At 38.9% G+C, this 26,948-nt stretch overlaps 2 protein-coding genes across 8 annotated transcripts in view; one reads left to right on the forward strand and one right to left on the reverse strand.

Annotated features, from left to right (window-relative positions):
• The first annotated feature begins 112 nt into the window (after positions 1-112).
• Positions 113-12,100, forward strand: vrk2 (VRK serine/threonine kinase 2). 3 transcript variants are annotated; one of them, XM_083539470.1, is made up of 14 exons: positions 113-859; positions 1,614-1,669; positions 2,111-2,180; positions 2,801-2,888; positions 2,979-3,087; positions 3,590-3,682; positions 3,866-3,998; positions 7,383-7,503; positions 7,929-7,987; positions 8,778-8,938; positions 10,477-10,593; positions 10,676-10,834; positions 11,145-11,291; positions 11,521-12,100. In XM_083539470.1, the coding sequence occupies exons 1-14, from the start codon at positions 733-735 to the stop codon at positions 11,857-11,859; spliced, it is 1,779 nt and encodes a 592-aa protein (XP_083395596.1). In that variant the 5' UTR covers positions 113-732; the 3' UTR covers positions 11,860-12,100. The 3 variants fall into 3 exon arrangements, with proteins under 3 accessions (XP_083395596.1, XP_083395597.1, XP_083395598.1); XM_083539471.1 differs by lacking the exon at positions 11,145-11,291; XM_083539472.1 differs by lacking the exons at positions 113-859; positions 1,614-1,669; positions 2,801-2,888 and having other exon boundaries at positions 2,976-3,087; positions 11,521-12,051.
• fancl (FA complementation group L) overlaps positions 3,025-26,948 on the reverse strand; it is a 34,906-nt gene continuing 10,982 nt past the window's right edge. For 2 of the 5 annotated variants that reach the window (XM_083539479.1, XM_083539478.1), the window contains 7 exons: positions 16,007-16,157; positions 15,839-15,922; positions 14,843-14,888; positions 14,648-14,729; positions 13,654-13,770; positions 13,458-13,529; positions 11,325-11,961 (listed from right to left, as the gene is read on the reverse strand). In XM_083539479.1, the coding sequence (XP_083395605.1) occupies positions 11,926-11,961; positions 13,458-13,529; positions 13,654-13,770; positions 14,648-14,729; positions 14,843-14,888; positions 15,839-15,922; positions 16,007-16,157 (588 nt within the window). In that variant the 3' untranslated portion in view covers positions 11,325-11,925. Of the gene's footprint in view, positions 3,122-5,458; positions 5,690-11,324; positions 11,962-12,159; positions 12,836-13,457; positions 13,530-13,653; positions 13,771-14,647; positions 14,730-14,842; positions 14,889-15,838; positions 15,923-16,006; positions 16,158-26,948 lie in introns of those variants that run through there. The other 3 variants (XR_014533215.1, XM_083539476.1, XM_083539477.1) reach the window with 3 other exon arrangements.

The raw sequence follows: 26,948 nt of genomic DNA on the forward strand, positions 1-26,948 counted from the left end.
TCAGTGGTCAGTATGAGAGAATTGTACTCGAAGCATTACATTTTTTTTATTTGTAAATCAAATAGATAAAAAAAATCCCTAAGAATGTACAGTATATTTCTTACATAAGTAACCACGGTAAAAAAAAAAAAAAAACATAAATAAAAAGAATAATACAATAAAATAAAGGAGAGTTAAACTAAACGATTGATCGACGTCGATTTCAGCCTATGGTGCTTTTTGTGTCACAACCAACGCCCGCCTCCAAACTCATATGATTGGTAGTTATCTTATGAATGATCGCCCGGTCTCAATTCCAATTGGTTGTAACCTGGTCAATCTGAAATGTAGCCGCAGTGTCTAAAGCCTAACTTTCAGGAAGTTGGAACATCTGTTTAGTTAGGTGTTAGGCAGAATATCTGATAGAACAAAAATATTTTTAAATATTTGCCTTTTCGCCGATATTTATGTAAAGTTTGTCTAGCGTAAACAGCCGGCTCAGAATTTAGCTCCGTGCCAAAATCCTACTAAGTATACATTAGATAAGTATTAGCTTAGCTTAGCTTAGCTAGAGGTACAGAAATCCATGTTCACTAAACAAACTCTACAGCGTCCGTTTCGTTTTCACTCTCCGTTTGGTTGAGCTGTGATTTGTACGCTGAGTGGGCATCAAGTGGAAAAACCCCTAACCTTCCACCTTCTAGCGTCGTTGTATAAGACATAAGCACGTATAGCTCTTACCTGCCTACATTGATGCCTCCTAGGAGAAAAGCATTGCCTTGTCCTCTGCCTGAAGGATGGATACTGACAGACACAGAAAAGAGAAAGTGGCGTCTCGGCAAAATCATTGGGAAAGGAGGCTTCGGAGTCATTTACCTCGGTAACTCAATGCCTGCAATATCTTTATATAGAGTGTGTGCTTTTGACTACAATACACATCTTCAGGAACACGGACAGGCTTTTTTTTTTTGTTTGGACAGTTTATCTGTTCTGAAAGTGTCTCGATGACTGATTGATTAAATGGGATCTTGTCTATGTGTTACTTCATTCCTAAATGATACAGTTGGAGGAGTTCATGACTGGTCATTTTGTTTAAAAAAAAAAAAAAAAAAAAAAAGAAAGAAAGAAAAGAGGAAACGTTTATTTGAATATATTTTGGAATATTATTTTTGTATTTAATGTGTTAACCTGATCTCTATTATCTATATATACACAATAATAATAAATACACAATAAACAAACGTTTTTTAACTAGAATTTGTTATTGGGATGATGACCATAAAGATTATTTTTTAAATAATGATTACTACTATATTTATTAATCTATATATTACTACTCCATCTATTTATCTATCTATTACTACTCTATTAATCTATCTATTACTACTACTCTATTTATCGATCTATTACTACTCTATTAATCTATATATTACTACTCTTTATCTATTTATTACTACTCTATTTATCTATCTATTACTACTCTATCTATTAATCTATCAATTACTACTCTATGTATCTGTCTGTTCGTCTGTATGTCATCTATCTTTCTGTCTGTTTGTAACTTGCTAATATGTCATGTATTAACCCAGAAGTTGAATTGCTTACTGTGCTTCTCCTGTTCCTCTTATCTCCAGCTTCAGACCATGTTGAAACACCTGTAACAGAGGATTCCAACTATGTGATTAAAGTCGTAAGTACAGTTTTGTTGTCCCAACCACAGTATTCCTTTACTGAAATATTACAGACATAATATTCACATCTTCCCTGTGCACACGGGACAACCAATCATCAATCATACCTTGTGATGTTTCAACTTAATATCAGAAGGAATGAGTTACATTGAGTATGTCAATAACAGATCAGTACCGGAGACCTGATATCAGTATCATATCTAAAAAGGTAAAACCGAATTGGGCTGAACTCAGAGTTATCCCACCTGGTGATTGCATATTGTAAATATCACAAAGTGGATTCTATAAATTGCCTTGGTTTTTTGGTGCACTTCTCTAAACTTCATCACTTTTTAAAAACGTAATTCTCATTATGCATCGCTTCCTTCTTTTTTTTTATTTTGGCATATTACAGTTCTTGCTTATTTTCTTGTTTTTTTTGTTTGTTTGTTTTTTGTCAGGAATATCATGAAAATGGACCTCTGTTCTCCGAGCTGAAGTTTTATCAAAGAGCAGCAAAACCTGAAAGTAGTAAGTAATTCTTTTGTTCACTATCGAGCTCTAAATAACATGGGACCATATATATATATATATATATATATATATATATATATATATATATATATATATATATATATATATATATATATATATATATATATAAGTACTGGCATACATGTTTGTGTTCCACATTTTAAATCAAGTCAACGCAGAATCCATTTGAAGGCTTGGGCGTTAGCGAGAGTGAAATAAAAGAATGAAGAGATGCACTATTGAGAGCGTTGTAAAATGAAAGTGCTGCAGACCACTTCACCTGAGAGTTCTCACACTTTAAGTACATGTCACTGATGAAGAGGCTGTGGATGTAAATTAGCCTCACTGGACGAATTAATAAGCCAAAGCAAACATGCACCTCTGTGGTTGTTAGCATAAGCCCTCCCTTGTTGTGGAGTGACCCAATTGCAGATGAAGATGATTTCTTCAAAAGGATTTACAGCCACCTGTCAGTCTGGGGCATCACCAGTCAAAATTTCCTTCGCAGCTACACAGAATTGTGTGCGAGTGTGTAAGTGTGTGTCTATGAAACGTAATTAGCTCACTTCATATGCAATCTATTAACATTTAATGGGTCTTTATTTGAAATGTTTTAGTCAGTAATTGGAAAAGAGTCAAAAAGCTTGATTTTTTGGGGATCCCAACCTACTGGGGTGCTGGACTCTCCGAACATAATGGAACAAGGTACGATTTGGTGTGTGCTTCTCATGATAATAGCAATGAAAGCATTACTGCTGAGCTTTGAATATATGCATCTCTTGTGTTTTTGAGCAGGTACAGGTTCATGGTGATGGACCGCCTGGGTACTGACCTGCAGAAGGTGCTTGTGGATAATGCTGAACAGCTGAAGAAGCAGACAGTGTTGCAGTTGGGTTGCCTCATGGTAAGCCATCATCTGTAATGTGGATTCACTGTGTCTAGTATAAGGAGAAGAAAAAAACAAAAAAACTTTGGTGCACTCGGCTAGTACGGTTCGCTGAGCTTCTTCATTAGTAATGCTAATTAAAAGTGTTATCATTCTGCCCAGAAATGTCTGTTAGAATGGAATGTGCTGTGTTTATTGTACCGCCATGTTGTTCAGTTCTCCACAACAGCACTAAAAGCCACTAGTAATCCAAACCACAACAGCACTAGTAAGATATGCATCACGGCAAAATGATCCTGGCATCCAGGCCCTTTCACAATATACATTATTACATTATCCAGGCAGTTTAAACTGGATACTATTAACACCACTGTAACAATTCTGAAAATGATTTTGGTGAACAGCCCTCGAGTCCACCCACAAGAGTCATATGCTGTCAGCAGTCATTATGGAGGGTCATTATGAATAGGTTAAATTATTCATCTGTTAACCCTGACCTCTGTCACTTTGTCCTCAACAGGTGGACGTCCTGGAATATATTCATGATAACGAATATGTCCATGCTGACATTAAGGCTGCCAATCTCCTACTGGGCCACAGAGACCCTGACAAGGTTAGTGCATTCTTGCCTACATTAGAAATTCTGCACTGTAGGGATTTTAGCGCACAGGTAATTCCTTTAATTGTTTTAATTGTTGAGCACCAAAATGGCATAGGCATTTCTTTCAAGCTGACTGACCTGTGCTATGAGCTTCCTCATCTGGCAAAAGATCTGTAAATTCGTCATCTTTTGCAGGTGTACTTGGCTGACTACGGTCTGTCGTACAGATACAGTCCTAACGGAGAGCACAAAGACTACAAAGAGAACCCAAAGAAAGACCACAACGGCACAATTGAGTATACAAGCATCGATGCTCACAGAGGTGTAGGTAAATATATAGCTGATATAGTCATTTATTTTATTTAGTGTTTTCAGGCCAGGCTTTAATTACTATGGCTATAGCAAGTCTGTCGAAATGTCTCGTTCACATCATGAATACAGAGAAGTGCGATTAAAGACATGTAACAGACAGCATTAAGTGTATTAAATAACCTTAATATTTACAACAATAAATCTGGACAACGGAACTGGATGAATTGAACAATTATTTAAGCGATGTACCAGTGATTACACAATTGATGACAATTTGTCAGAGGCAACAAGACACTTTTCCCCTTTTTCCTAAAAGACAGCTTATTTCACATTGTAAAGGTGTAACTATTCAATATTTGTTAATAGTCGTAATAATGTTTTCACTTTTTAGAGTTTCTCACTCTTTAGGTATAACTGCTACTAGCGTATAGTTGAAGGGATTTCTCTAACTGCCACACGTGGCTTAAAATGGCACATCATTACTATTATAGAACTTGTATTTACAGTGAGTGTATTTCCCCCTATATCAGGCCCACTACATCTAGCATATCACACTCTTAATTTCAATCGAGATATTGGAAACACATTAAGCTGTAAATTACATACAGTCTTTTTTTTATGGGATATTGATTGACTCGGTTGTGTGTACCTGGCCATACTTAATTCAACAATTCCCTAAATAGTCCAAGTGATAACCTGCATCTTGTTTGCATTTACCATTAATTAAAGCTTTGATGTTTTGTTAGCCTGGGACTCAAAGCCAATATTTTCGCCTGCAAAGTAGTGCAGGCAGTAGAGTAGGTTCAATACGAAATCCATAGCAGGGTAAAGCTTCCTAATAGCCATGTTCCTGCTGTCAGTTCACTAAGTTTCCAGTATAAGATGAGATGCTGACTCTGCAGTATATTTAAGTTAAGAATGCCAATTCAAATATCATTACTGACTGCTAATAGGTTGCTGACGAGTTAAAACCAAAACCATATGTTTTGAATACTCTTATTTTACACTAACTTCATTTAAATTTTTTAGCTGATACACCATACATTAAGTACAGTATTAAATTATAATGGAAATGGCAAACACTGGAACATGAACACAAAAAATCAGGTGAAAAGTCTTTCTGTGGAGCATGAGTGTGGCTGGGATGTAGACCCAAAGTACATGATAATTCGTAAGAAAGACAGTAAATAACATTTAGGTTCAAACAGGGGTCTGTTCTTGTTGGAGTAAACCCAAGTTCTTGCTACATGACAGTTAGTAATTTGCACACATTCACGGTTTTCCATATGGTCTTCATTCTGTGGCCTGCTTCTTGGATGCATAGGTGGTCATGGCACATCAATTTTACTGTATAGAGCAGTGTATTATAATCGGCACTCACGATGGCATCATAGGATGGACTGAATAATGAGAACTGGAGAAAAATATACAGTTCCCTAGCTGTGCTCGACATTAAACCATATAGAAGTGACAAACCTGATTTTGGAGTCACGGTAGTGGACTTCTCATCATGAGCTGACAGCCGTTGTGTAGGTCGTTAGCGTCGAGTCGCCCCCGTAGATGAATGCAGATTGTAGAGTGTTCCTTTGCTCGTGGCCCCTGGCACCCTGCGTAGATGTTGATGTGTTACCATGGTGAGGAGTGAAGAGACAGGCACTCTGCTTCCCGCTGAACTCCGTGCTAAAGGCCTAATTATCACCTGTAGGGCTGAAGAAAAATGGCTGAAATTCAGAAGGAGAGGTTCAAGAGTTTGACACAGCACTTTAGGTAATTTGAATAACAATGGGCCATAATTATGAACAACAGCCTGGCACTGATGAAAGGTGTTGTGTCTAGCTTGGAACGCCTTGTTCTCACGGATGCTCGTTTTCAAACCGATTGGGTTTCAGTCCCACCTTTCCTCTCTTGTAACAACCAAACCACGGTGCTAATAGAGTAAGCAATGCCTTCTTATGCACTCAAGGCCAGGGTCTCTGTATCAAGGCTAACATGGTTTAGAAGCATTTTATTTTTAATGTTTTGTCCAAGGTCATTACAATGTATTGGGTCTTTAGAGATCAAAAACATATTTTGTGTTTGTTAAAATGCAGGCTTTTTAAGGGGAAAACTATAACCGTGTGGCCTGTTGGGCCTGGCTGTGAGATTAGCTCGCAGGCAAGATCACCTAATGGGCATAGCGAGATCAATGGCAGGCATGGATCTAGGCTGAGATTTTCCTCTTTGATGAATGCAGTCAATAGGTAATTTCTCTGGAGATGCACCGCAGTTACAGTATTGAGTTGATAAACTCTCCAGGCACGAACACGCTCTGTGCTTTAATTTACCCTTATTGACAAAATGAAACTGGAGATTTTCCATGAATGGACCCACTTACTGTTATGTTAACCCACATATTTAACCAAGGCAGGTAAAGTAAGTCCCATTTATTTACTAAACACCTTTTATATTTAACAGCGTTGGTCAACCTTTCGTATTTGCAGCGTTGTTGCCAATTTTCTGTTCTTTAAAATCCTTCATGCTTGCCCTTTTTACTTCGGTCTTTCGAATCTTTTAACTTCTATTTCACAGAAGACTTGGAATGCACAGACTGTCATCATCTCCTCTCTTCTCAAAGTTGAAAAGAAGTGTGTTGATCCTGCAAGTGTTTAGCATGCCTAATGATTAAAATATGGTCAGACTAAACTATGGTCAGTTCTGGAAGATAAAATAAAAGAGAGGGTGACGAAGAGTGTTTATAGAGCGAGAAAGAAATGGCGGTTACGTGTGTGAAGAAGTGTGTTTACACTAGATGGCAGTTGTGTAATGTGGTCTAGCTGATGTTAAGGTGTAGAGGAGGTTCTAGACACACGTACACATATTTGCTGATCCCTGGGTCTTCTCTTGTGGCCAGCACAGAGCCCACGGAATCCAGTAACATGTGGGAACAATTTGGTCTCAGACATTTATTTCTTTGTTTTACTGCCTGGCTCGGCGGTGGAGAAAGTGTCGGTCCAGGCCATGGGCCGTCTGGATCGTGTCAGAGGCCGCGAGTATCAGGTTCCTGGGACGAGCCTCCAGACCAGACGAGTGTGTGCGCGTGGGGGGTAGCTGGACAGACGGGGGGAAACTGAACCAGTCTTTCAAATCTATACCTGTTTTTTAAGGGCCCTGCTTGTCTGTTGGCTAGCCAAGAGCACCAGCTGAAAAAACATAATACTCCTCTTCATCGCTATCCCCCTTTCTGTCTTTTTTATAAGGGCATAATTCAGTGGCCAGCGACAGACCATTTAATCAAAGGATTCCTTTTTATTTATTTTTTTAATCTTGAATCACGCCAGGTATTCATCTCTCTCTAACTCTCCCCTTTCTCACCACATACTACCATGTTTATGCTCTGTACTCCTCTCTTTCTCTGTGGCAGCTCCATCCAGACGTGGGGACCTGGAGGTGCTGGGCTATTGCCTGCTCCACTGGCAGAGTGGAACTCTCCCCTGGCTGTCAGTGCTCAGGAATCCAGTACAGGTCCAAGAGGCCAAGTCTAAGTACGCATGCTTTCCCTTTCCCTTTCCTTGCACAGGTCCAGAAACAGCACTCGCCTGTGTATTTGGTGGCTGTTGATCACAGGCTCACAGCTGCTGCGGTTATTCGGTGTCCAGCGTTCTCTGAACTTCTTAGTAAAAGTGTTGAAAGTGTAGTTGGCAAAAATATGTGGATAACTTTATTGCCTGGAAAATGCCTTTTCTTTTCTGGTTTCTTTTGAGACACAGATTTTGAGAAACATATTCACATTAACAAAGTTTAATGTGAAGAACAAAGGGGTAGTCTTCTAGTTTAATACAAAATCGAGCAATTTCAGTTAAAATGCAGTTTCAAAACCAATGGTAGTGTATTTGGTTTGATTATCAATTTATCACTAATCTGACAATCCTGTAATTATTTGCTAACCTTTACACTCTTTTGGATTTAGGCTCATGGATAACCTGCCACACTCAGTGATCCAACTGTCCATGCCTGGTATCAATCTAGGTAAGAGAGAACAAGCGTATTTCACAATGAATACACAGACCCCTTACAATGATCAACAAGGTGTGGTTAAGTGACTGCACCACCCTGCATTTCCTCCATCAGCAGCCCAATCCAGCCATGCATTATCTTTATTCCCGGCATAGAGCAAAAGGGCAAGCATGTCTCCTGAAAAGAGGTTTTGTGATCTATGATTATGATGAGGTCTTATTCTGCCCAACCCTGAGAGACTCACTGCAGCTGGACCAAAGAGATAAGGCCTCGAGCATGCATCAATGCCATGCATGTGATATACATTCCGTTAGAGAGTTGCTGCATACTGTCCTAGTGCTGTTGGCAGCTTATTTATTATACTGAAGAATGAAAATCAGCCATATTAGACACACCTTTGTGTGCATGTTTGAATAGTGAGGCACGTTCGCCGTTGTGTTATTGTCACGGTCCGTGTACCGGTATGATGCCCCGTTTTGTTCTTTTAGAATAAAAATGTAGTGCACTTCTGCACCAGTGACACTTGGCTCTGGCTTCGCTGTTCAGGATCAAGGGATCATGATTTGTCTGCAGCATTTTGTTAACACACTGGAATTTGATCAATTTCACATGTCATATGCAACTAGCTGAGCTGACAGTCACCTAAAGTTGCTATACCTTTTAAAACATAAATCGTAGCCATCATCTACCAACTACCTCAAAAGATCAGTACTGTATTTGCGATGAATGATTTAAAGGAGCCGTGGTGAATAATATAGCATTACTAACTAGACTTGTTCCTTCTTTGATTTGTTTTCCTTAGCTGAAGTAGCCCAGTACCTGCTGGCTGTAAAAATGTTGGGCTACAAAGAAAAACCAGACTACGATGCTCTGAGGAAGGTGCTATCAAATGTCAGGCCCCGAGGCCCACTGGACCTCTCTAGGCCTACAGCAGTGGAGTCATCCAGGCCAGCAGCAAACAGGGTGAGCACGAAACGCATTGGCCCGCGCAAGTTCCTGTCTTAATAGGTACCATATGAGCAGAGGCTGGAGTGCAGAGATCAGCTTGTGGGCTGCGGTAGATTTATCTGTCTGGGAGAGAGCAGAAGATGCTCAGGTTTGAGAGAGAACCTCTGCTGACCTTTTCTCATGAATGCTCACTCCTACTCCTATTGGAGGTAGTGCAAAGGAGGGCGGAGTGAAGATTTACAGAGTGGTGACAGTCTCGGACCTTTCTGAAGCCTCCAGCTTGAAGCCATGGCTTAAAACAGCTTCATGATCGTAAGGGAGCAATTACATTAGATCCCTCTTATTTATAGGAATCATATACATGTTAAAGATAGCATTTCAGCAGATCTATGTCTCTGACCAAATTACTATTCTCTGCACAGCTCTTTAAGATTAAGAATTATAGTGAAAAGAAATAGAAACTGTACTTCTTCTTTCTTTCTCTATTCACTGTATGGCTAAATGATGCAGAGAGTCTTGACTTGGTGTCATAGGTTAACCTCTACTAACCCTGTCAAGAGGCAATGGCCTGGAGGCGTTCATTCTGTAAGAATCACTTTACCACTCCTCATTGCTAACTTGAACCACTGAACTCGATGAAAGGCCAAGCAGGGCAATTTAAGGCTATTGAATGCACACATTTTCCTGAGGCCAAAAGATCACCACTTAGAATTACAGTGGATTTTGCTTTGCCTCTCATTTCCATGTGAAACTGGCCAGCAGTCTGATCTATGGTTAAAGAGTAGGTGTCAGTGTTGAAGTCATAACATTTTCAATGTAATTTACTGCCTTTGTGTGTTCGGATATCATAACCTCTAACAGCACATTCTTGTCCTGACTTTCAAAATTTAGATATTTTCTTTTCCTGTAGCATAAAGATCTCGTGTGGATTCAAAAATGCGCCGCATTGTTCGCATACAGTATACAGCACACATTCAGAATGCTCACAAAGGAATACAAAGATGCTGAATGAGATTCAGTATCTCGAGCCAAACCTCATGCACAGATGGAAAAGATCAGTGTCAAAACTATGGGCATTTAGTCTTTGAAACCCCTTTTCTTTGTAGTTGTATATTCCCCATGATTTCTGTTCATCTCCTGCTGCAGGGTCAAGCTCAGATTCCTTTCAATAAAATTTAAAAACACAACCAGCATTTTCACCCGTGTATCTCACTTCTGGCCAAGAGAGGTACAGCTCTTCTAACACTACGCCGACGCTCCTGGAGTTTATTCTGCCTACACCTGACCTCAGCAGTGATCTGTGGCCAAATTTAGTTTGGAGTGTTGCCACCTCAGGGAGAGCACTGGGTGTCATTAATCAGGAGAGGTGCTTTACTCTCAGGATCCAGGTCAGGTTGAGAGCACAGAGGAGAGAAAGTGTGTAGAGCCAAACTCAAGGACTTATGCTCACGCTGCGTTATCAAGATTTCCAGTCCGCCCTTTTCCTCTGAAGTATGATTACCAACTTTGTGAAATTCTTTAAATCGAGTTTTTCACTCTGTTCCTTCTTCAAGTACTTGAGCCAGGCCCAGCCTGCCATTAGATCAACTAAACCAAAGCCTGTGACTCATGATGAAGACCAAACTAAACTTCAGTACAGAACCAAAGAAAAAGCAAAGACAGAGAAACAGGTAAGGGATAAATTCCATTATCATTATTTTCCCAGAAATATCTTGATACCCTTAGGTTACTAATCATGTTTTTTTACTGTAGAAACCCTCCAAGGTCAATTCTGCAGCCGACACACACGTGAGGTCCAGGCGTGTGGCCAGTGACTCTGATGATGACCAGGAAGACGATTACGATCCTCTACCACCAAGATTCCACCCCAAAACACGAGGAGGCACAAAGCAAACGCAAAGAAACCAACAAGTAATCCTGCCTCTCAAAATCCCAAAGAATAAATGACAAAATGATTAATAAAAAATGTTTGGATACATGAGTGAACAAATAAGTTGAAATAATATGTATACTCATATAAAATGAATTTATACTGATTAAGTATAATCGAGGAAAAAAAGAAATTACATTACTATGTCTAAAAACTGGGGGAAAAATGGCGAAGAGAAATAAAGACAGAAGAACAAGTAAGGGATAAATTCCATTATCATTATTTCCCCCCAAAATATCTTGATATCCATAAGTTACTAATCACATTTTTTTACTGTACAAACCGTACAAGGTCAATTCTGCAGCCGACACACGCGTGAGGTCCAGGCGTGTGGCCAGTGACTCTGATGATGACCAGGAAGATGATTACGATCCTTTACCACCAAGATTCCACCCCAAAACACGAGAAGGCACAAAGCAAAAGCAAAGAAACCAACAAGTAATCCTGCCTCTCAAAATCACAAAGAATAAATGACAAAATGATCAAGTTTAATGGATACATAAGTGAACAAATAAGTACAAATAATGATACATATGAAAAAGGAATTTATATTGGTTAACTATAATGAAGGAGAAAAATGATCACATGTCTTACTATGTCTGACTTGGAAAAGACAAAAATAAAGAAATGCAGTGCATGCTTTGTTCTCTGTATTTTGGTGAAAAAGTTGGCTCCGGTATTTGGATTGGGGAGAGGAGAAGAGAACAGTCTGCAAACCTGGAAACAGCACAATAAGCTAGAACTCCAGGATTTCATCCCTGATGTCACTGACCACTGGAGAAGAAATGGCTGGGACAAACCAAAATATTCCCGGTTGGAGGAAATTGATTATAATGGACATCAATTGAATGCTGATGTGCCCAGTAACTTTTACTCGCCACAAAGCAACAGGAATGATATAGAGAACTCAAAATACAAGCCTTTTACACAGCAGAGCTGTAAAATATATGCATGTATCATTACTGTTGCACTCTTTCTTTTTCTACTTGCATTTAATATCTATTGAACACAGTGTTGGCTTTCATATTCCATTATCAATGAAATGACACATGGCAATCAATTTACAGAGTGGTCACAGTTTTTGTATGGCCATTTTCACTGTGATGGGCTGTGGAAGGAAAAAGAAAAAAAAAAGAAAAAAAACGTATTAATGTCTGAAAATAATTTTTAAACAAATACATTGTTTTAATTCATCATATCATAACTGTTTTGTTCTGTTCAATACTCAATAAGCGATTTACTCTTCATTGGTCATGTTGACCACACACACACACACACACACACACACACACACACACACACACACACACACACACACACACACACACACACACACACACACACACACACACACACACACACACACACACACACAATAATAATAATAATAATAATAATAATATGTAAAACCAAACAGCAAAAGACCCAAAACCACTTCTGCTGCTGTGGGATGCTCATAGCAGCAGGTGGGTACAAAAAAAAAAAAAATTAGTAATAAAGCAAAAAAGTAATTTCATGCATGCTTTTTATATGTAACTTAATGTTTTTGTAATTTCTGTTATTCTCTGGCTAATAGAAAACCTGAGTTTAATAGGTGTACTCATGTGTCATGTTGGGGAGGGAAACATTTTTAGTGTGGGTCCTCTTACAAGTACCACTATTTTGAACCAAATTAAACGAGTTAAACAGAGTTCCTTAACATTTTTTATTTCTTTTTTTATACTCAAAGAATCCATAAAGATTTTAAGACCATATTTAACATCTGAAATAATGATTTTTAAATTCTAACTATAACATGCGTTACATTACAATCTCTGATGCACGAATCTGAGACTGAATCTCTCATGTTTTCCATGCGTGTAGTCGCACGGTCATAGGGCGCTGTACTGTCATGGCAACTGCTGCATCACAACGTAACAACCGATCACAGATTTGCAGATCCAGTCTAGCGCCGATCTTTTGGCATCGATGAGAGTCTGCTCCTAACTCCACAAAAAAAAACAAAAAAAAAAAACCTTTTGCCCATGTCCACACGAACACGTTTTCATTTAAAAACGCCAACGGAAATGTAGCTTTTTTTAAAAAACGCTGTCTAAAGTGGATACATTTAAAAATGGCGTTTTCCTGTCGCAGTGTGAACTGTGAAAACGGAGGCTTTAGAAAACGTCGACGCATTTTTAGTCATTGCCGTGACATTTCAAATTCAAAGATTTCGGAAAGTAAATAAACAGCAGGCGGAAATGACACAAAGTCTTTTACGTTTTGCTTGTGTGTGGTAAAGGGACGTGAGCGGTTTCTTTTTTTAGACGTTTTAGTGTGGATGAGCGACTTTTGGGAAATGACTGAAAGCGAAAGTATGGACGCGGAGTGTTTTTAGACGAAAACGCTGTTTCTGGATTAGTGCAGACGTAGCCTTCATAAAAAATATTTATGCATATTGTATTTTAAAAAACAAATAGGGCAAAATGGAAACAAATATTTTTCTATACAAATCCAGACCTGGAAATCACTCAAATAAAATTCCATACCTTATTATACCTTTCTACATTAGCTTTAAAATAGTGTTGTGATTAATCGACAGATGAAATAATAAGGCACCGATACCTTGCTGCAGTAAGGACATTCTCCGAACACAATGTTGAAGCTCTGGCGACTGGTGGGCAAACCTCTCAGCCACTAAAGTGACAATGTGAATTCAGTAGATATTGTAAGATCAACCACGTACTAATCATTCGTGTTAATTAGTAATGGTATGTGAAGAATATTGATAGCTAAAAAGGATGAAGCTTAGCGTTCTCACCTCATAGAGACAGGCCTGATGAAAAGGCTGGCCGCAGCGTGGATCGTTGCACACCTGATCAGGAATGGCAGAGTCCAGCCGATATGAGTAGCAGATGCCGCACTCTACGCTAAAACTCTGATATAAAAAAAAACGCAATCGTATTGTTTAGGGATCATTTGAAGCCATGGTTTCAATATTAAACAGCATCGATTCTATTTCAATTTCAGAAATGTTCTGTACATATATACAAATAAATAAATGAATAAATAAAACAGACACCTTCCATCTCAAATCTGCATAAAAAATAAAAAATAAATAAAAAAAAGCAGCCACCTTCCATCTCAAATCTGCATCTACTTATCCCCCTTCCCCCTCATTCCGCTCTCCCTGCTGGCTAAGAGGCTGTGATGCATGAAGGTTCATATTTGTTTCCACTAGGGTGAGAAGACTCAGGTGGGCTTATCAACCCTGTGTATACTTGACCTCCACTTCACAGAATCCTCCTCTTTTGCAAGATGCCAAACTGAGTCTGGAGAGCCTTCATACATCTTCATCTTAGTCCCACATTTTTCTGTTCTCCTCTACCCCTCTCCACTCTACTCTATGTGTTTGCATATTGCTTTTCCGATAATTAGAGTCCCCCCCCCCCCCCAAGCAATCCATTAAAAGGATGGCAGGTAAAATTTAAACATCTGGTCAAGTAAACTTTTCACTCTTTCGAATGTTAATGATGGCCAAGCATTAATCAGTGGTGCAGACTGTGAATAAACACAGTGCCCTTTCAACCCACCAGCAGTCACACACGCCGAGGTGGGGGGAAAGATAATTTGTGAATCTATGATTAAACAGCTCTTGATAGTGCTGAGGATTCTGCCACCTTTGTTATTGTAATGATCTTATCTGTAAACAACCCAATTAAAGGAATTCTGTATCCACCTCTACAAAAAAAATAAATGCTACCGAGATGTGCGACTAATTATAAGTGGTGGTGTGACATGAAAATGCAACGTACAGATTTTTCGTGGGTGGCAGGTGATGGGAATTCTATCTCCATAACATCCTTCATGTTCTGCAGGACGCTGCAGTCGGGGTTCCTGAGAGAATGGGAGACCTATATACACTCATAAAACACGACAAACACAATTGTGTGCTAGTGTAATGTCTGTGGAGATCAGTACAAAGAAGCAATTAATTACCGTCTCCTTACCATAAATGCATGTTAGCGTTCAGCTTGCCTCTCAGGGGGGTTACCGCTGCAAAACAACAACAATGACTTGCACTGTACAGCTACAGCATTTGAAATTAATACTAAATATTTGTATATCGTAAATAAATACACTTGAAATTATATAAAAAAATAATAATCCAGCTCAAATAAAAGTTGCAAAATAAGCCTGAGGGAATGTTCTATATGAAATGGCTCACTTTCCAGTACATCAGAGCACTTTCAATTAACTGCACCTCATCTTTCATTCAATGCCCGTCAACCTGATTGTAGCACGCTGACAGACAACGCACACCCGTGCCATTTCTTACCACTAATCTCCCCTCTCTCTCTCTTAGAAATGCCACGCTAGAGCCGGGCCACTTCCTACTGTGACAAACATTCTGACAGGGAGGGAAATATTCAAATAATTCACATAAAACGTGCTCATCATGGTTGCTCCACCACGAGAGATCAATCTGGGAGGAATGCGAGTCGCTCGCTCTGTTTGTCATTTGTAAATGCAAAAAGCAATATTTCTGTCTGACCTCTCGCTTGGAGGGTCCGCGTCTGCCACTGTCTTGACTATCGAAGTGTGGATTTAATATCAATGAATAACATTGCTAGGCAACCGACAATATGTTCCGTGCGCCACTGTCAGCCAAGCATGACCTTGGATTTAAAGAAACAATCGCAGAGGCTTAAATAGTGCAAACTGACCTCCATTCTAGCAAAATCTCTCTCTAAATCTAGAGGGACGGTACGTATTGTAGCTTGACAGCCAATCCTGTTGTAGCAATCCTGTGTTAAATGTAATAAAGCCTTCATGGGATATACACTTACGGAGAGAGGGAAGGAAAAAAAAACAAAAAACAAGGTGATAAATGAAACGGATGCATGTGGACTTTTCATATGTGGAACGCCATTCAAAAACACACAGGTTTTCCTAACAGTATGAACGAATGTACGTTGTGGAGATCTGATATTAAAAATATTCACCGTGCTCAGCTCCAAGCAGGCAGCATTCTGGCAACATCTTCGGGTGCCTGGGGTCGATCTCAACCTTTATGGAGACGTTGTTTCCTAGGAACAAGAAGGCCAAGGTCAGTTGTTATAATATAGTATTGGTTTATTAAACCGCAGACAATGAGGACGGAAGGAGTTTACCAATAGCGATCCTTCTCATCGTGTCTGCTCGGCTTGGTTTTTCAGGTTCCAGCACCCAGGTGTGCTCATCAATCTCATCCATCACTGCCCAGAATTCAGCCAAAGCCTCCACAATCAGCAGGAACTGGCTATGCATGTGGGCTAAATTGCTCTGTAGGGTAAGAGAGGATGGAATATTTACGTTTATTATGTAATCAAATACACTGCTCCATATGTTAAATTGACAATCATGCTTGCATGCATTATAGCCGTGATCGCAAACACAGCCACACATCCAGCATTGTAAATCGGATCAGGATGAGACACTCCTGGCTGTACATGACACAGCTACAGCTCATACCACATTTTATTGGGTACATGCAAGTGGAGAGTTAAAGTTGTTAAAGCCTCGCAGTGTCATATATGAAATCAGAAACTCATAATTGTGTTGAAATAGCGTTCCCGGTCACAAAATCCACTCGGCCCAAAACTCTGCATCGTTTAGAATAAATGAATAACCAGACACAATCATGTTTTAGATATTGTTTCTGCAGATCACCTGAGAAGCAGCACAAAGGAAGTAAAAATCTTACATAACAGAACAAGGAAAGACTTTTCCCTTACACAGATGCCAACAGAGTGGGAGAGAGTGGAGGTGGAGGATCAGTCTGTCCATCTGTCTGTAGTTGTAGGTTATCAAATGATTCTTTGTTTGCATTCAATTTGTTCACTGGATAGATAAAATTAATGCTTGCTATATGTGGGGTATTAAATTCCAATTTGAGAATTGTTCATGCCTTTCTTTATACACGAAAGAAGGGAATTGCCGAATCAGAGACTTTACAAAAGCAGGTTAAACATGGATGACAACCCTAAATGTAATACCAACCATACACCAATCCCTATTACACTCTAGGGAGAACAAACATGCAGCCTGGAGCTTCTATTTTAAAGAAAAAGCTGAAACAGAAATGAGAGCGAGACCAAACTGAAATGAGGACAAATATTGCAATATTAGCTTGACAGCTACAGTACACCTCTGCAGTATTAAGTTGCAAGTGTCTCTAGATGCTACAAATCATTTTTGATTACTGTACCATTAATGCCATGCTTTGTAAGTTGGCTAACTGGTAACATTTCTTTCTTTATTTTTTTTTAATGCTCTGAATTTAAGAGCATATATGTGTGACAAAGTTTTGAATTTCTGCTAAGCAAATTTTTTTTTTTATTAGTTTGCTAGCTACCAAATATATTTACATCAGACTATACTATCCCTAGAACCCAGCCATTAGGGTTGCACAGGCCAGTGCACTCTTAGTGCTGGTATCAAGCCCGGATAATTGAAGAGGGCAACCAGCGTAAAACATGTGCCAAATCAAATATGTGAATCACAATCCTGAATTTCATACTGAATCAGTCGAGGCCCGGGTTACCAAAGACCACAACAGGTATCGTTAGTTAAAAGAGTACCGGTGGAAATGGGGCTACTGTTGGCAGAAGGAGGAGAAGGAGAGGGGGGTGATGTCTATAGAGGGAAAGGAGAAGTGTAGGAGAGTGGAGTTTTGGGTTGGTACTTTAAATGTTGGTACTTTGACTGGTAAAGAAAGAGAGGTAGCTGATATGATGGAGAGGAGAAAGGTAGATATGTTGTGTGTTCAGGAGACCAAGTGGAAAGGGAGTAAGACCAGGAACATTGGAGGTGGCTTTAAACTGTTCTATCATGGTGTGGATGGAAAGAGAAACGGTGAGGGGGTGATTCTGAAGGAAGAGTTCAGTAAAAGTGTAGTGGAGGTAAAGAGTGTTTCTGATAGAATGATGAATGTGAAGCTGGAAGTTGAGGGGGTGATGATAAATGTCATCAGTGCCTATGCTCCACAAGTGGGCTGTGAGATTGAGGAGAAGGAAAAATTCTGGAGCGAGTTAGATGAAGTGGTAGAAGGTGTACCTAGGAATGAATGAATGGTGATTTGGGCAGATTTCAAAGGGTATGTTGGTGAAGGGAACGGAGATGATGAGGAGGTGATGGGTAGGTATGGCTTTAAGGAGAGGAATGTGGAAGGGCAGATGGTGGTAGATTCTGCCAAAAGGATGAAAATGGCAGTGGCAAATGCATATTTTAAGAAGAAGAAGGAGCATAAGATGACGTAAAGGAGCGGAGGAAGGTGCACAAAGGTGGACTACATTTTATGCAGGAGATGATTGGGCAACTACTGCAGAAGTGATAAGGGAGACAGCTAGGAAGGTACTTGGTGTGACATCTGGAAAGAGAAAGGAAGACAGATGTGGTGGTGGAATGAGGAAGTGCAAGAAAGCATAAGGAGAAAGAGGTTGGCGAAACAGAATTGGGATCGACAGAGAGATGAGAAAAGTAGGCATGAGTGCAAGGAGATGCGGCAGCAGGTGAAAAGGAATGTGGAAAAAGCCAAGGAAAAGGCATATGAGGAGCTGTATGAGAACGTGCAGAGAGAGGAGATGTGGTATTGTATGAGGAAGTCAGGTGTGTCAGAGAAGTATGTGAGGGTGGTGCAGGACATGTATGAGGACAGTGTGACAGCAGTGAAGTGTGCAGTAGGAATGACAGACTGGTTCAAGGGGGCGGTTGGACTGCATCAAGGATCGGCCCTGAGCCCTTTCCTGTTTGCAGTGGTGATGGACCAGTTGACGGAGGAGGTAGGACAGGAGTCTCTGTGGACTATGATGTTTGCGGATGATATTGTGATTTATGGTGAGAGTAGGGAGCAGGTTGAGGTACGCACTGGAGAGAAGGGGAATGAAAGTCAGTAGGAGTAAGAGAATACATCGGTGTGAATGAGATAGAGGGCAGTGGAGTTGTGCGATTGCAGGAAAAAAAGGTGGAGAAAGTGGAGGAGTTCAGTTACCTGGGGGTCAACAATGCAAAGTAATGGAGAATGTGTTAGAGAAGTGAAGAAGGGTGAAGTGGGTGGAGATAAATGGCAGGAGTGATTTGTGATAGAAGGGTATCTGTACAAGTGAAAGGGAAAGATTATAGGGCTGTGGTGAGACCTGCGATGTTGTATGGTTTAGAGACAGTGGCATTAAATAAAAGACAGGAGGTGGAGCTGGAGGTAGCAGAGCTGAAGATATTGAGGTTTTCGTTGGGAGTGACGAGGATGGAGAGGATTGGAAATGTGTTTATTAGAGGGACAGTGCATGTAGGACATTTTGGAGACAAAGGGAGGAAGGCCCGATTAAGGTGGTTTGGACATGTGCAGAGAAGGGACCTGGGGTATATCGGTAGGAGAATGCTGAGGATGGAGCCGCCAGGAAGGAGGTAAAGAAGAAGGTCAAGGAGGAGGTGTATGAATGTAGTGAGGGAAGACATGCAGGTATTTAATATGAAAGAAGCAGATGTAGAGGACAGAGTAGTATGGAGACGGATGATCCCTAATGGGGGCAGCCGAAAGAAGAAGACGACTATACTATCCTAGCTGTTTATACCGTACAAATAGTTTATAATGTAATAATTATGAACACCATAACGATCAATTTGACACTGTCCCATTTCAGATATAGTCCTGCTTTGCCGTTATGATAACATTAGATTAGATTCAACTTCATTTCATTGGCTCTGTACATGTACCTTGCACAATGAGAATACAGTTAGCATCTAACCAGAAGTGCACAAGTGGCCTATTTACAATAAATAACCTCCATTCTTTTTGAAATGTTGTCCACTAAAGCAGTGGTCCCCAACCCCCGGGCCACGGACCGGCACCTGTCTGTGGGTCAACTGTTACCAGGCAGCACAGAAAGAATACATACTGTAACTTACATTATTTCCTTTTTATTTAATATCTGATTCTGAACGATGTTTTATTTTGGGAAAATAATAGGATTCTCTCCGCCACATCTGTCTATGACTCACTCTTGATGCATGTCATAATGCTTGCCTTGGTCACATGTCTTACCTCCATCCGCTACCTTCTTAAAAGGGGCTGCCGCTAACACATAATACATTACCGCTAAACTGAAACCCCTAAGTGAGCAAAATAAACAAAAAAAACAACACAATCGATTCACGTTTCTAATTATGTTAAGAAAATACCAGTTTTTATGCCGGTCGTATCATGTTATTTTGTTGTATTTACACAGTAAAGGGCGGTCCGTGAAAATATTGTCTGACATTAAACCGGTCTGTGGTGCAAAAAAGGTTGGGGACCGCTACACTAGAGCATGAATGTGGGAAGTTGTACTCATTCAGCCATAAGAACATTAGAGGGATCAGGCACTGGTGATTGCAGTTGGCCTTTCAGTTCATCCCAAAGCTGTTAAATAGGGTTGAGGGCAGGGCTCTGTGCAGACCACTCAATGTCTTCCACAATGTTTTAAACTGAGGCTTTATGGACCTTATTATTGCACTGAAACATGTTTGGGCCTCTAAGTTGCAATGAAGGGAAATTGTAATGTTACAACATACAAAGGCATCTTATACAATTGTGCTTCCCACTTTGCGGCAACAGTTTAGGGAATATGGGTGTAATGATCAGATGTCCACACACCTCTGGACTTATACTGTTGCTAACTACACTGTACAATGTTCATCCACCTTGCTACTGTGACTTCTTCAGGTAGTTAGAATGTTTATTTTTCCACTAGCACTTTGTAACACTTGTAGATTACAATAAGAGCAGTTAATTCCAGCCTCTCAAGGCATTTCGCTTGCAGCCATCAAACATGATAAATGCTACAAAGTTCTCTTCAGCAAGCTGCTTTCAAGAGGAATTATAAACACGAGCCATGCATTTGTCTTTTGCTAATACATCTACATTACTGACATTTCGAGCATAAATGCAATCCAGAGTCTAGGTTTGAGTAAGAGCTTTTAAAGAACACTTTAGCCAAGAAAAGCTATCAAATTTAAATAAAAAAAAAAAATAATAAAAAAACACGTCTCTGAAGTCACCCTGGCTTTCCATCAGCAACCCACTGAGGAGAGGACAAAATGAGAAACCCACTAATAAAAATACTGCCTGAGAAAGGAAGAACATATCGCCTGCATTAGCAAACAAGTGAAACTGAGCAATAGTTTTTGATCACTGAACACCACAGACAGCTCATTTAAGGTTCTACATTACAGTTTTCTGCATTCTAACATACACAAACACACTGGGGGCTCTCGTTCCTGTGGAGCTTGCTCAGCTGTGAGGCAGAAGTTACAGTTTAAGGACGGCAGCTCATAAATCATAGTGGCTGATTGATAGCTGATGGTGTTTGGCCGTGCTTCACTCTGTGCTGTCAGTGTGAGTAAACGCAGGTTGAGCGTGGCGATCTGCTCGAAGAATCATAATTCCAGTGCACAGTCTTTAATCTCAACCCGCAGAGAGCTTTAGTCTGGACAACATATCCTCTCCGCAAAAAACACCCCTGGTATATAATAGGTTACACTTTGAATTACAAGAAAAAAAGGTTTCAGAAATAGTACACAATGTTCCCAAATAAACTGTACTGTTCTCTCAGTGTACGCCACTAATGCACTCGCTCACTTGTCAAGAATATGGAGGATGACTCATCTGACCAGATCACTTTTTTTTCACATCTCGCTAGACGAGTGTTTATAGTATTTGCAACTCTTAAATGTGCATTAGTCTTTGCAATAAGAGGTCGATGTACTGCAAGCCTGCTGTATTTTTTTTTCACATGTAACTGTTCAAATTTTTGTACAAATTGCACTAATGTACATCACGGTCACTAAATGGGGAGACTACTTTGTCAACTGTTCCTATTCAGCTCAAACTGTTATTTGATTAAAACGCTACACCAGTGCATATATCCACTTCAAATTTACATACATAATGCCTTTTGATTTTGTACTTGAAGATACCAAGAAAATGTATGTATTTACTAGCATTATCAAAGATTTGTTTCAAAACTACACTGATCAAAAAAATGGAGTCACTTGAAAAGAATTGCAGGATGACCTTAAAGCATCAAGAAGAGAGATAGAAAGAACAACAAGCAAAACTGCAACACAGTGTTCACCGTTCCTGCTATCAACCTCATGCAAAACTACTCTTCTGAAAAATGAAGCACAGAGATTGGAGTCAAAAAAATGTGCCTATGAGCATTAGGAAAAATATAAGATTTTTCTAAATGCTCTTTTGGGATAAATGATGAGTCCCAAACCATAAAATGGAACACAAAGTGCCAGGACATACTAGAGGCCAAAAAATTGAAGCTGGGGAGAAAATAACAGCTCAAAGAGAAAGACGGAAATAAAAAAGTAAAATATAATAATATAAAAAAAGGTCCTGATATTATTTATGCAATGTTCGTGAAAATGAAGCTGCCAATACTATCAAGTGCTTTTGCTTATACATTGTACACAAGTGGTGTAACGGTACACAAAATTCACGGTTTGTTATGTACCTCGGTTTTTAAGTCTAAAACATAAAATTGCTTGTTTTTTATTTGATATTTATCTAATGTTTTTTTTTATTATAATTATTAGCATTTTACATTTTTAAAACAATTTTGAATAAAATGCGTGCTTGGTTAAATAATATATACAATAATGTTTTTATAAAAGATATATTTCACAATAAAAATTGAATAAATCAAATTAATACAATACACTTATTGTATTGATTAATTAAGTATTCTATCAAATTGGCACAAATTAAAGTGGTGAAATAAAATTCAATAATGCAAAAAATTACATTAAATAGTTTACATTTCTTAGGCCGCATTTGGGTAATGCAGATGTGTATTTGCTGTAAGTGTGTGTTTTACATATAATATTTCATTTTCTAAAGATAGGCTCTACTTTTTCCAGCATACTCTAACAAATGTCGTAATTCCTTCCATCCTTCATTCATTCATTCCCTCGATATGAGGAAATTGTCAGGATTTTTTCCTTTTAAGAGAAATTCTTGAAGTAAAACGATAAAAAGAATCCATAGCACAAGACTGGCAGCGCGATTCAATGCATGTGCAAAGCAAAGATATACAGTTTTACAACGTACTACAGACTGAGTAGCCACAGTGACATTGCGTTAACAACAGTATCTTTTTTATTTTCCTGGCATGTTGTTTATGTTTTCAAGTTTAATAATAAAATGAAACCGAATACGTCAATGTCACATGACCTTCACATGGGTGTGATATAATGAGCACGTGTGCATGTTTAAGAATGCATATTTTAGAACTTGAAATTAAAAATGCATATTTTTCATAAATAACTAAAAGCTATTAAAATTGACAAAATGCTGGTTAACGAAATGATATAGTGGTTCATGAAAGATAACCAGATGAAAACATTAACAAATGACAAAAAAAGTGCCCCAATATATTTTCGTTACAGCCAAGCATGTAACATCTGGACTTGTGGCAGTGATGATATTTAAGGCATACATTTCTCCAGCTACTTGAGAACAAAACCCATATAACCAGCCAGAACAAAAGCATACTGATATAAATATAACCCTGAACAAAGAGGCAAATGTGTCACCCTGGTCATCAGTCGTCTTATTTTGCTGCATTGTAATACCTCTGACCACCTAAACAGACAATTTAAACAGATTGTAGGGAGAAGTACAGCCATATTTACACATGTAATTTTATGCATCTCCTTTCTTTGGTTACATAATTTGGTCGTTGATTATGTGCTTGATTCTCTCATACATTTCTATACACGTTAAATTGAAGGGACAGAACATGAAAACACCCAAAGCCTGTAATTGGCCACAACAAAACAAATTGATAGCTCAGTGACTTCGCGTTGAGCATGACGGATTCAAACGGCCCACCTCCGTACACACATGATGAGAGAAGGACTATATAATATATTTTTTTATACATAAAAAAAAAAAAAAATTAAAAAAAAAAAAAATAAAGGCATGGAGTGAGGAAGGAGAAAAGAACAGAGCTTGTGCAGTCTAACAGAAAAAAAAAAGAACTTGCGGTATTGGCTCAGGTGATGTAGACAGCATAAGGTGGAATGCATTAATGTTAGTGAGCCACCTAAGAAAAGAAAAGCATCCTGACAGAGAAAAAATGAACCAGAAATGATGGGTCACTGTGCCAGCAGAGTGCACACAATTTAACATTGCACAGGTGCGAAAACTCTGCAATTACTTTCCAATTAATGCCAGTTGTGCGATTACTGTTATGCTTTTATATCAATATACGGTCCAAATGAAATGTCTTTGTAATTGAATTCTGACTGGAAATAAGCGTAAAATGCAGAGTGGCACAAAGATCCATGCTTCATAAGGTGAGCCCGTTCTCCACACTGTTAACTATTCTAATTAAGTCTCTCTTCATAATGGTCAACAATGCATATTCAAAAAAGTGCTTAGAAAGAGAACAAGTATAAGGTGAATAAATAAATACAAGCCAGGAACCACATGATTGTACTTCTTAAACCCATAATGAGATTTCTCATGCAAGTAGATGCTGGAAAATAGTGTATAGTACAAAACCAAGGCTATACTGAAAGAAAAATCTGAAAGGAGAGTAAAGCTTTTGGACATTTATGTTTTCCCTTTTTCTACAATAAACATGATTTCTGGCTTCATCAATGACTGGATAAATGGAGCAGAGTTTCATAAGCAGAGATTCAGGGGAAATAAAACAACATTCCTTTAACTGGCTTAAACAGGGTTAGATAAGTTCATTATTTAACCAGACCTTTGCATATTTAGGACAGCTAAATATGTAAATAAAACACATCATAATGTCTAATGGCCACCATAGACATCACTGTACCACATATACATACATACATACATACATACATACATACATATACATATATATATATATATATATATATATATATATATATATATATATATATAAAAATGTCACCATTAAAGAGAAACAATTGGACAGCATTTAATTTAGAAAGAAAAGATGTAATATTCCTAATTTTGAGCCAAAATAACAGTGAACTAGTTCTACAATTTGGGCACAGTTTCAAGCAGCGTGGCTTCAAGTGTTTTCCTCCACTAACACAGTGTGTGCTGTGATCGTCTTTGCTTCATGATAACGCTGACGACAACATTCGTTTTTCAAATTAACTTGCATTCATCTACTATTAAAAACACTATATGGAAAAAAGTTGGGGCACCCGATTCTTTCAATCATATGTGGTTCTTCCCTAAACTGCTGTCACAAAATTGGAGGCACACAATTGTATAGGGTGTCTTTGGAGGTGGTAGCATTAGATTTTACCTCCTCTTGAACTAGGAGACTTAAACCTTTCCAGAATGGCAACCCCTTGTGCACAAAGCCAGCTCGATGATGATACCACTCAGACATGGGTCTGAGAAGCCTGCTACAGAGCTCTGACCTCATCCTTACTGAACACTTTTGGGATAAATTGGAACGCTGACGACACCCCAGGCCTCCTCCTACATCAATGCCTGACTTTACAAACACCTCTGTCTGCATGAGCACAAATCTCCACAAACACACTGTAAACTCTAGTAGAACATCTTCCCAGAAGAGTGGAGGTTATTATAACAGCAAATGGGGACTAAATGTGGACTGAAATGTTCAAAAAGCACAATCTTATGGTCAGAAGTCCACAAAGTTTTGTGCATATAGTATACATAGCATTCACACCAAGTCGACATTATTCAAGTTACAAAACACCTTCCTAGTTTAATAAAGAAAAAATGTAATATTAAGTTTCAACAATTGGAACACCTTTTGTAAATTGCTCTACGTATGTCTGCATGTTGTTCACACGAGAGAGAGATGCTGAGAAGCTGTTGTATCTGAACGCAATTAAGTTCTGCGAGCACAGAGCACGTGCTTTCATTCCTCCTGTTGTATATCAAACAAATTAAATAAAGAAAAGCCATGGCCTAGTAATTTTCGTAACATTCTGATGAAATGTATATAGATGTAAACTATAACAAGGACATACTAGGAGAAAAATAAGTCCTGACTTCATTCATGTGGCACATGGACGCCTGAATAAGATGATTGTGTTAGCAGCAAAAGCATGTGGAGAACTAAAGATGCAAAATCCTTCATTGAGTAAAATAAAATAATGCGGTTAAAAGAATTAGTTCATGATGTATCAAATCAAATCAAATCAAATCAAATTTTATTCATCACATACACATACATACAGGGTACGACATGTAGTGAAATGTTTTGTACGATGGTCCGGCATGAGGGAATAGGATGGGGGAAAGAAAAGGAGGCAGATAAATAACTAAGTAGTAAACTTCCATGTAATGATGGAAAATAGAAATTTTGTATTATGCCATTGCGATCCTAATGGTATTGTTTTTTTGTTTTTTAAAATGCAGCAGTACAGTGTTAGAAGATTACATTTTATGGATAGAAGCAAATCCACATAGTAATTATGTAGTCTTGTCATTCTATGTTCTTAATAGTGGCCAATTAAGTTTTTTATTTATGTGTCACAGCCTGGTAATATTTTCCTTCCTTATTAGTTGTAGCTCAGTGAATCTTTTAAATCAGCCAGGTGTAAACACAAAGGAAACCACAGAGGAATAAACACAAGTTTTTTAACTTGAATTTATATATAATATTTGCTATATATTTGTGCCAAAAATCCACTGGTATACTTGAATCTATTCTAGAAGAAAGAAAAGTAAAGGGGTTTATGCTTCGCCTTAGATCTGAGGCAATATCACAAGCTTCACTTTTAATATCAGACTTTATTACCATATGCACAATTATGGCACATTTCGTGTGCACTCATGCTTGATGAGTTTGATGAACGAGTCCCCAGGACGCTGGCTGGGTGACTGACTGAGCTTTGTTCCTGCAGAGCCGCACCTGCACTGCTGCATGTGCCGTCATACTGAGAGCCCAGAGGAGCAAAAGCCTTTATATAAGGACTGTATATCGATCATACACAAGCAGGCATTATGGCCTTGCAATGACATGTGCTATAATTATTCATTTAAATCAGCTGGATTTTTCTCAGTACAGAGAAGATACATCAAGACATCAGCAT

The sequence above is a fragment of the Silurus aristotelis genome (assembly GCF_946808225.1).
Source record: "Silurus aristotelis genome assembly, chromosome: 4".
NCBI lineage: Eukaryota > Metazoa > Chordata > Actinopteri > Siluriformes > Siluridae > Silurus > Silurus aristotelis.